General features: G+C 44.4%; 1 protein-coding gene across 1 annotated transcript; it reads left to right on the top strand.

Annotated features, from left to right (window-relative positions):
• Window positions 1-1387: 1387 nt before the first annotated feature.
• Window positions 1388-3150, top strand: LOC125518823. Its single transcript, XM_048683692.1, has 2 exons — window positions 1388-2733; window positions 3139-3150. Exons 1-2 carry the CDS (start codon window positions 1426-1428, stop codon window positions 3148-3150), a joined length of 1320 nt encoding a protein of 439 aa, XP_048539649.1. The 5' UTR covers window positions 1388-1425.
• The last annotated feature ends 8093 nt before the right edge of the window (window positions 3151-11243 follow it).

The raw sequence follows: 11243 nt of genomic DNA, 5'->3' as shown, positions 1-11243 counted from the left end.
TCCCGTTAATAAATTTTACTGTAGAATGATTGTTCTACGGGTTTCTGGTCAATGGTACGGTGTCACAATGGTGTCGGTTCAGAGCTCATATAGCCTCCAAACCCACATTCCAAAAATAAAGCACGCCATCTTATCTTTCTCCCTCTTAAGAGGAGACCTCCAATTGTTCTCCTATTAATAGACGCTATGCTGGTCACCGGCAATTCTTCCACGCCGGAAGGAACGGCGGAGCCGTTGGAGGCTGGCCTGAAGAGTATCTTGGCTTCATTGAGATCAAATTTTGGTGAGGCCATGACAGCATGCATTCCCATTTGTTCTTGGTTTTGCATGTTCATTTTCTCCAGGAATCCTGTTATCTCTTATCTGACATTTCAGCTCAGCAATTAGAGGTATTTGCCAGGCACAAGATATCTTGTGTAACTATGAACCATGTTGACAGCCAAAATGTATCAGAATCCTCATTATTAGTTTACTGTATCTTTCTTCAGGTCACCCGTTTCAAATGTTTGATACATGTTTTCCGTTTTTTCTGTATTATTACTTTGATGTTTGTGTTTTGGCATAATACCTAGTTTTTGTGTATAGAAAGCATAGCTCAATTAATGGCTCTTTAATCCACAAACTTTGCGATTAACATTTTCCTGCAGGGCATGGTTCTTGGAAACAGAATTTCGTTGATATTATGTGGCCTTCTTTTGCCTTTTCAAAAGCACTTAGTTGGGCATTCCATATTCTTGGTAGCTACCATGTACAGATTCATGGAAAGAACCAAATGACGTCATTCTTTAGTTTTTACCATGCACCTTGTTTTACCTACTTTTACATTATGTTCTGCATCTGAGATTATTCCTTTGCCTTCAGGCTAAACGATACATGATTCTGTGAGAAGAAAATGCGAGCCATAAGATTATAATCCTAGTGGTAAGACCTTTTCCTTTTCTATTTTTTATGTCATCTTCATACCTTTATTTCTTTTTAAATTTCAACATAATTCATATTTGAATTCATTGTTATTATTCTCTGGTCGTCTGTACGATAATTAAAGCAAACTACTAGAATGGAGTCAGAGATAGTTATGCATAATACTCCCTCCGTCCCGAATTACTTGACTCAGATTTGTCGTATCTAGACAAATCAAAGTCAACTAATTTGGGACAGAGGGAGTATATAACTTATTGCCTTTTTTGATATAACTGTGCTCTGCTCTAGCTTGTCCGCCACTAGTTTATGCTTTAGAAATAGAAGTTTATTATAATCCTGATCATGAAGATTGTATAATTAATGTAGTCCTTATAAATAGTGATGAACTATGCGACTAAAATTGGGGCAGTACATATTACAAAAAATTAAACTGGTGTTGCTAAACGGTGCAGGTTGAACAGATGAATTAAGACTATTGTAAGGTGAATACTAAAACTAGTAGTAATGGAGCCTTTCGCCAAGCTGGCAGAGAATGAGACTGCTCAGTTACAGAGAGCAGTATTTGCCCAGTATATTATGATGAAAAAATTATTCATGGAGCTAGAAGAGGAAAGGGAGGCTTCATCAAGTGCTGCAAGCGCTGCCCTGTCAATGATTAGAAAACTTCAGAAAGAAAAGGAGGCAGAGAGAATGGAAGCATGTCAGTACAGAAGAATGGCTGAAGAAAGGATGAATCATAGTGACAAAGCCCTGGAGGTCGTGAAGGAAGTCATGCAGCACAAGGAACTGGAGATCTATTATCTCAGGAGCCAACTGCAGGTGTATAAACAAAGGTTACTGGGTGTTGGTATTGATGATTGTGATATTGCAGACGAGACGATAACAAAAAATATACCTTTGTTTGGAAGCAGAGATGTAGAGAATCTTTGTTATACCATCAAAAGGAATTTCTCTCTTCCAACTTTTCAGTTGAGTAAACGTTTTGCTGAAATGGACATGAACAAAAACAACGGATCGGTTGCGTCAGCGAGGAGCAGGCTAGGTGTTTACATGCACAACTCTAGTGAAAATGAACTGGAACAAGTTTCCAGCGACCTGAAAGCCATAGGTTCCAAGGAAAGCTTAGCAGCAGATATGGACAGTACTGAAAAGCATGGGGAAGAACCAAAACCTTCAAGCAACAGTGGTACTGAACACTCTTGTCCATCCGAAGGGTCTTCTCGTTCTTCCCCCTTCTTAATGGCGGGGCACCACACAGATATATGCAGTCAAATTGTAACACCGGTTGGCAAAGATGTCCAAGACACGCTACATGCTGATCCACTCGGGTCACTGCGTCCAGACAATGAAATGGATAACACTGTAGCTCATCATATAGGTCATGCTGACACACTAAAGCATCCAGAACTAATCAAGGCGCCGGCAGAATACTCATGTACTCCTACTAAACATAGCATCAGCACAAAGGAATCTGAAACGCCTCACGCGGTTGCTCTAAGAGATAAAGGGTCCCATGTTCTTTCGAAGTTTTCAGCGACGCGAAAAGTTGGCTCCATGAATAACGTTGACAGACATGTCCGTGTAGCTGCGGCGAGTTCTACGCCACGAGCTGGAGTCGAGAGAACAAGATCAAGGCTGAAGCGTGTTCAGAGTGAAAAGATGATTGAGCTAAATGATCCTAAGAAGAACAAGGAGCAGATCATAATGCTCAAGGAGGTATACGAGCAGCTTAACATGATAGAAGCACACATGAGACCTTCCGCTTCACAGGAGACCCCTAGAAATGACCAGTCGTTGGACTCTGTTATGGAGGTATTTCTCTTCCTGGATTTCAAGTTTAATTTTTTTACATTGCGTTGTATTGTACAAGTTTCTCAGAAAACGTAGTATTATTCAGGTCTAGTTTTGGTCATAGACTGTTGAATTAGTTACATGAACCAAAAAGGTCCATCATTATCTTGTAGGAAAATAAAAGGAGTGGTCTGTTGGCATTAAATCTAACAACTACTACCTCTGTAACTAAATATAAGATGTTTTTGCAGTTCAATTCTCAAAAAAATAGTCTTATATTTAGTTACAAAGGTATACTATTCTCAAAAAAAAACCCCTACCATCAGTATCCTTTTTACAGTACAATAATCTGAGTGATCCCTACATCCTGCATTCCTCAGCATAACTTTTGATAGACTGTAAACTTCTGCACTGCTAAATGTGTAGAACGGCAAGTGATTCTAATGTATAGAGGCAAAATATTCCAAATAAAATTTACAACATAAAACTGAAATTCTTTGAAAGTGCAGACATTGAGAGACTTCTTATTCTACACAATGGTGATCATTATCTTGTCGTGTATGATGTTGCCTTTTTATTCTACACACTTTTTTTTGAAAAGGAGGTTAACCCCCGGCCTCTGCATCAGAACGATGCATGCAGCCATTTATTTATTCTACACACTAGCAGCCATTACATTTTCTGTGTATAAAGTTTCCTTATCTTAGTCTAGACACTGGTGACCATCACATTTTCACGCACAAATTTGCCTTCTCTAACCATGAATACATTCACAGGCGGCTCTGTCCTTCTCCATATAGTCCAGCAATTCAAGTTCTGTTGTAGCTTGAAGGTATAAGCCTAAAAGGTCATTGTGCCTGCTTGCTTTTCAAGATCGTCTTGGAACAAAGACAATGTTTGATATTTAGGTGTCTGAATTTCTCCGTCACATCAAACGGAGGTGTAAATTGAAGAAGTTCAGCACAAATTCGATTCATAACATTTGTATATAACGCTCCCTGAAATGTGTGCAGTCGTCACCAGCAACTCATTTTTGAAGAAATGTGGGCATGAGTCCTGCTGACCTGATGCCCACTCTTAACATCCGGTGTATTGGACATTTCATCTTTTTAGGATCCTTGGATTGAACCAGGCTGCATCCCAAGCAACTAGCAACCTCTGGTCGTGGGCTGGTGCAAGAGAGTTGTAGAACTTCTATATCTTATGATAACTAGTATTGATGACTGTGAAATGCAAAGAAATTCATGTTTACAAGAAACCAAAAGGCCAAGATGCACGTGATAGTATCTCAAGGTATGCTAAAAGTAGTGCCCAATGAATTGCTATGATAGCAGCAGTGTTTCCGAAGGAACCAGCCCAAATCTTCTATGTGCATTATAGAATGCTGGAATGAGTACCTTGGCTGGAACATCAAAGCTTTGGTACTTATGTTTCATCGAGGAAGTTTCTCATTCCTTTTTCACGATGCCTCTTGACCTCAGTAAGAGAAAAAGATGCAGGCAAAACTAGATCTGATGGGAATGGAGATGTTTAGTCTTTTGTCATTTGATCAAGCTCTTCCTTGAGTTCTTTTTTCTCTTTTAAAATGCAGTTGGTGCTTGACTTAATCGTTCCAAGATCGTCTTTTTGATGATTTAGGTTGAATTGCATTCTCACATACAATTTCTCATAATTGCAGTACGAAAGCAACTAAAAAGCCATAGTCAAAGTCTTTTGAGCAATCACGGGACTGGCGGGGGGGGGGGGGGGGGGGATCCCCACCTGAATATATTAGTCAAAGGTGCCCAAGGGCAAGTTGCAGGTTACTTAGAGATTACAGCGAGAGGACAGGTACATGCGCCAAGACACGGCAACCTCCCTACTAACGTGGTCCTTAAATCTAAAGGCCCAAAGCATAAAATCGGAGATAATGTTCCGAATAGAATCTAGAGGGGAGTGTATCTCGTTACGGAAAACATGAGCATTCTGGAGTCCCAGAGCTTCCACAGGATGGCGAGGGCAACGTAGGCCACGTGTTGATGTCGAGGCCAACCGAAGTAGGAGTATCCCAGATGTGGTCGATGGAGTGAGGGGCCTGAAGACCCAAGAGGGACCAGACCTAAGCCATGCATGGGCCGAGGAGGGCGAGGTGCGTCGCGTCCTCAAAAGATAAGTTGCAGCGAAGGCAAGACGACACCAAGGTGATGGTCGTGTGATGTAAGTTCGCCATCGTGCTTAACCTGTCACGATAGAGAAGCCAGCCGAAGATCTTAACCTTGATAGGTACCTTTGAGCCTAGATGTACCCCGCAGCGAGATCAAGCTCATGGTCGGAGGAGAGCAATGTGTAGGCGCACCTCGAGGGGAACGAGGAACAGTAGGTGAGGAACCTGTCATCGGGCGCACCGCTTGTGGTAACATCCTGCAACAAAGACAAAACAGATGCAAGCTCATCAGAAGCCACGTTGGTTAGGAGGTTCCATAGGTTAGCGAGTAAACCATTATGCATGACATGAGATACCAGGACAGAGGGGGAAGTGGAGTGAGAGAAGAGGTGGGGAGTAGTTTTCTACGAGCGGTGTCGACACAGGCCAATCATTGAGCCAGAAGAAGGTGGAAATGCCATTCTTAGTAAGGACGAAGGAAATTTTATGAAGTTGGCATAGCTGATGGTTAACTATTTTCCAGATGTAGTGGGGGTTTTGGGGCTTAAGCGTGAAGTCAAGAGGGTAGTGTTAGAAAAACTAGTTGACCCAAGGCAGGTCAGGTTTTTGGAGAAGTTTGAAAGAGAATTTCATGAGGAGGAAACTGTTTTGGAGAGTCAAAATTTTGATACCAAGGCCGCCAGCCGTCTTGGGTGTGCACACATTTTTTCAGGCGATAAGGCGGCATTTTGCCCCGGAGCAATTTTCGTCAGCCGCCTAGAAGAAGGATCTACAGATAGCGTCTAACCTTCTCGGGTATTCTAAAGACGGACATAAAGTGAGTGGCGAGGGCATCTAGAGTGGAGGAGATTAGTGTAAGTCTGGCTCCTCGAGAGAGAAGTTTTGCCGACCAACCAGTGAGGTATTTTAGGAAGCACTAAATGACGAGTTCAAAAGCAGGGGATGGAAGGCGCGTGTGAGAGAGAGGGATACCTAGATAAATCTATGGGAAGGAGGAGAGGTCACAACCAAAGGTTTGGGTGATGCTAAGGCTGGTTGTGGGGGTCCGTGTTGATGGGAACGAAGATAGTTTTCTGAAAGTTGATAGAGAGGCCGGTAGCAAGGGCAAGCTTGCCAAGGATGCCTTTGAGTTTGGTCGCGGCATGGCTAGAAGCATATGCAATGATTAGGGTGTCGTCAACATATTGGTGCACATTCGGGGGTCTGTCATTGTAGATCGGGTGGCAGAGTTGGTCAGGCGAGAAAGACTGGATGATTAAGCGTTGAAGCAGGTTTGTGATGATAATAAAGAGATAGGGTGAAAGAGGGTCACCCTGCCGTAGACCATTCTTATAGTTGATCCAATGACCCGACGACCCAGTTAGCAGCAGTGCCGTCTTGCTTGAGATAGGCAGAGTTCGGATCCAGCTTGCAGTAGTAGGCGAAAAACCTCTAGAGAGGAGAATGAGGAGGGACCCCAACAAATAGAGTCAAAGGCTTTGTGCAACTCAAGTTTGAAAACCATCACTACAAAAAAAGACACATCCATGACATTTCGGGCCGAACGAATTTTTTCTGTCATACTTATGACACTTCTATGACGATAACTGTCACAAAACCCGGTATCATCATAGATGTGGTGGGGTCCTATTTCTATGACAATAAATCATGACAGAAAATGGGCTTTTCGTCCTGGGCGGGCCGGAGACGCAGCTGCATGACATTCTTTGGGCCGTCCATGACTGAAAAAACTGTGGTAGAAGCGAGGGCGAGGAAAATATCAGGGAGTTCCTGGTTACGGTGGGTGGCCGGGGGCCAAGCGATGCGCGTTTATCTCGTACGTACGCGCGTGTGTGAGAGACGTTGGGCTCTAGCTGAACCAGAGCGAGGCATTGGTCTCTAACTGAACCCGAGCGATTGCACTGCAGGCTACGCGTTACTAAACACGAGCGATCGATCGATCCCTTGCTGTTATCTGAACCTGAGTGATTCCTTCGCTACTGCTGCTAACTGAAGCCAATCGATGCTGCCTCTGGATGAATAGTGAGCATTGTTGGGGGGTTTGGATGAACAGTTCCCGGTTGGGGGTTGGATGAATAGGACCCAGTGGTAGTAGAGGTTGTTGCCGTTGGATGAACAGTACCCCGATCGATCGAGCCGGTGGATGAACAGGACCCCGTGGAGGGCTGGTTGAACAGTAGCCGGTGGAGGGCCGGATGAACAGTAGCAGGTGAAGGGCCGGATGGATAGTAGCCCGTGGAGGGGTGGTTGAACAGGACCCCGTGGAGAGGGCTGGTTGAACAGTAGCCGATGAACGAGCACGCGGTGGTGGCTGGATGAACAGGAGCCCGCGGATGAACAGTCACAGGTGGAGGCTGGAGGAGGTCGACGGTGGATGAATAGTAGCCGATGGAGGCTGGAGGAGGTCGACGGTGGAGATGAATAATATCCCGTGGAGTCCCGTTTTGCGGTACGCCACACCCCTCCCGATGAACAGGACCCCCGTTTCGACCGTAGCGCTCCAACACAAGTCTGTTTCCTCCGTTTTGCGGTACGCTACACCCCTCCCGATCAACAGGACCCCATTTCCACCGTAGGAGGTCTGTTTCCTCCATTTTGCGGTACGCCAGACCCCTCCCGATGAACAGGATCCCATTTCGACCGTGGCCGGTCGAACACAAGGCCGTTTCCTCCGTTCTGCGGTACGTCAGGCCTCGTTTCCATCGGCTGTTCCATCCAAGCCAGTTGGCTCCCGATGAACAACACGCATTCCGTTGCCTCCCGATGAACACGACGCATTCCGTTGCCTCCCCATGAACACTATGACGACGCAGTTTCTCCGTTCCGACCCAGCCATGTACAGGAGCCCTGGCCGTACGTATGCGCGAGTAGGCATTCCAGACCCCCCCCATATGTACGTATGTGGCCGTATTTACTTTCTTGCACCCTGGCCGATGTACGTACGTGTAAATGCTATGTGCGCGCCTCTACTACGACACATGCCCTTCCTTACACGGCCACGGTTCATCGCTGCAGTCTGCAGACAGACCGATCGTATGTACGTACACATTTGCGACCAGAATGACAACGCTACATACGCTTCGACCAGGTGGGTCCCGACTATCAGGCACTTCCTTGCGTGCGAAGATGTAGCTGGTGGGTCCCAACAGTCAGGGGGCGAATCATAATTTTTTTGCCCGTAATATGGACGCACTTCCTTGCGTGCGAAGATGTAGCTGGTGGGTCCCAACAGTCAGGGGGAAATGTTTTTTTCGAGAAATACAGTGGCCCGTCCGGTGGGTCCCTGCTGTCAGGTGGAGAAATAATTATTTTGTGTGTAATAAGGAGGCACTTCCTTGCTGCGGCCATGGACCTAGTTGTTAGCCTCTCCACGTACAGTACTCTTCCGATGAAAGTCATTCGTTGACCACATTGACCACACCGCGCCGAGAGCACCAAGGCGGTGGATGACGGCGAGGCCTAGGAAGGGGACGACGCGGAGCCGGGGAAGACGCGACAGTGGATGCCCACGCGGAGAGGAGTACGAGGGTTCACTGGTTTGACTGCGGTGTGAGGATGCCGTCGCCGCATGGCCTGGCCAGTGGTGGGAGTGGTAGAGGGCGGTGAGGCCTCCGCGGCAGCACAGCCGTCCACGGGAAGCAGGAGCAGGTGGCATGACCGGTGCTGCTTTAGGCGGCTGGAGCAAGAACACCAGAGGTTGAAGAATCACGACGGTCATTGGATGGACATCATACGGTCACTGTAGTTAAAATCGTTTATATTGACTAAGTTGACAAAGCCCTTGGTACGCATCAATTTAGTAGACCCACAGGTCAGCCTTCGAAACGGTGCGCCCCAGATGTCTGGGGAAGGAATCATTTTTTGGGCAACTGAAGCTAGAATATCCGAGATTGAAGAAGAAGCACGACATCCATTGTATGGACATTCAACGGACACTGTTGCTAGAACTGTGTGTTGACTATAAGTTGACAAAGCCTTGCATACGCGTCAACTTACTTTTTTTAGGGACGCGTCAACCTAGTAGGCCCACAAGTGTGTGGCAGAGAACTTATAGCCCATTTACGATTTGTAAGAATGTATAGTTCATTTTTGAATTCTAATGAAATTTACTACAGCCTATTTATAGTTTGTTAAAAGTACAACCCATTTTCTAGCTAGGACAATGATTATTAATTTCAACCAACCGTTCAAATTAGAATTCAATAAAATTTTCCAGATTTTGATGGGATCTGAAATATTTTTATCTCGAAATTTCTAGTCAGATTAAATACAATTTCAATATAAATTTGTATTATGTAAAAATCCAAAGAAACATTGCGCGTGCAACAATTAATAAAATTAAAATTTTCAAAATTCAAAAGTAATATTTTATAAACTAATTACGTGTTTGGTACATTTTTTTATAGTTACTGCCTAGTTTTTATAATTACATCCCATTTACTATTTCTTAAATCTTATTTTCTTGTTAAGCCTAATGCATCTCTTCTAGGAAAGATTTGCAGCCAAGCGGGGCGGAGAATAACAAGTTTACCCGGATTGTGTACAACTGTCGACCCAGTTGCATTGCTGATGTTGAAAAAAGGCCTGTGTAGTATAGTACAACCTTACATGGCTACTTAGCCCACATTTAGCGACGCCGGAAAGGCCCAAACAAGGCTTCTCTACAACTTTTTGAAATCATTGAGCTCAATTAATAACTTAAGAAAAAAGTTAGAGTATAGTGAAACCTAATAAAAAACTGTCACGAGCGAAGAAATAATTCAACGGGTCCCATTTGTGCGTGTGTGTGTGTGTTTGTGTGTATGAGAGAGAGACCCATCGGTCGATGCTCATAAATACATCTTTCAGCCATATGCATTGATGATGCTTAGTAAAAACTTATATAGTTGACACAATCATATAGAACATCATAGCACACTGAACTTGCATACAAAAATTTCACGCAGGAGGCACAATCAGGGTGGAAGCAGTGGATCGCTACGGGCAGGCCTATGTTCAAACCAAAAAACTCGTACATAATGGTTCATCGTCTTTATCAATGACGGGGAAATATCTTGAAGGCTGTGCAAAGTAAACAGACAGACAACGCAATATATAAGTTCTGCTAGCCATCTAATTAACTGCCTGCAGGCCACTTCTCCCATTTACTTCTCCATCGGGAATCGATTTTCCTCGGCTTCTTCACTACTCCGTCATCTTCATTTGCATCCAAACCACACTGCATTCACATTGTTTTAACCTCTTCACATCCTCTTGGAGTAATTCCGAAGCCCCTATAAATAATCATCTTCTTCAGTTAGACTAGCCATCTAATCCTAATTATCCAAACCATATCCCTCCGGTCTAGTGGTTCCAAATGGCGAAAGAGATCAAGATGCAGGCTTTTAGTGTCCAACATGTCCTCGTCGAAGGCTCGTTGAGCATAGTTACCATAGTCACCGACCACCCAAGGGTTGTTCGGAAGTGGATCAACAATCTATCCAACTCCCTCCAAAAGGTGGAGATGAAGGTCATCAGTCTCGACGCAGAGTACACGGAGCATTCCACTGGGAAGATCCAACACGCCTCCGTCCTTCAACTGTGCCTCGAAGATGATGTTTTGGTGTACCACATCATACACGCGCCCTCCATACCAGGTGAGCTTCACAATTTCTTGTCTCGGGAGGACATATACTTCTGTGGGGCAGCCATCGCAGGGGACAAACAGAAGTTGGAGCCGTACAACCTTGATTTCAAAATCATCGCTGACGTACAAACCAAAATAAAAATTCCTGTAGAAGATTGTGATAAACCGACACCATCCCTATTCGACGTAGCAAATTTTGTGTTCGGAACAAATCTTCAGAAGGGTGACGAGATGCTACCTCTTGAGCATGAGTTGGTTTTCTCTTGAAGAGGAAAGGGTGATGCAACAAAGTAGCGTAAGTATTTCCCTCTGTTTTTGAGAACCAAGGTATCAATCCAGTAGGAGACTACACGCAAATCGCCTAGTACCTGCACAAACAAATAAGAACCTTGCAACCAACGTGATAAAGGGGTTGACAATCCCTTCACGGCCACTTGCAAAAGTGAGATCTGATAAAGATAATAAGATAAATATTTTTGGTATTTTTGTATAGATTGGAAAGTAAAGATTGAAAAATAAATAGTAAACTGGAATTGTAGATTGGAAACATATATGATGTAAAGTAGACCCGGGGGCCATAAATTTCACTAGTGGCTTCTCTCAAGATAGCATATATTACGGTGGGTGAACAAATTACTGTCGAGCAATTGATGGAAAAGCACATAGTTATGAGATTATATAGGCATGATCATAAACATAGGCACCACGTCCGTGTCAAGTAGACCGAAACGATTCTGCATCTACTACTATTACTCCACACAT

Source organism: Triticum urartu, chromosome 7, assembly GCF_003073215.2.
Source record: "Triticum urartu cultivar G1812 chromosome 7, Tu2.1, whole genome shotgun sequence".
In the NCBI taxonomy this organism is placed as follows: Eukaryota; Viridiplantae; Streptophyta; class Magnoliopsida; order Poales; family Poaceae; genus Triticum; species Triticum urartu.
The sequence above is the reverse complement of the archived record's forward strand: the minus strand, read 5'-3'. Positions and strand labels throughout refer to the sequence as shown.

Excerpts from the sequence above, each read along its gene's own strand:
- LOC125518823 (XM_048683692.1), top strand. The coding sequence starts at position 1,426 with ATGGAGCCTTTCGCCAAGCTGGCAGAGAATGAGACTGCTCAGTTACAG.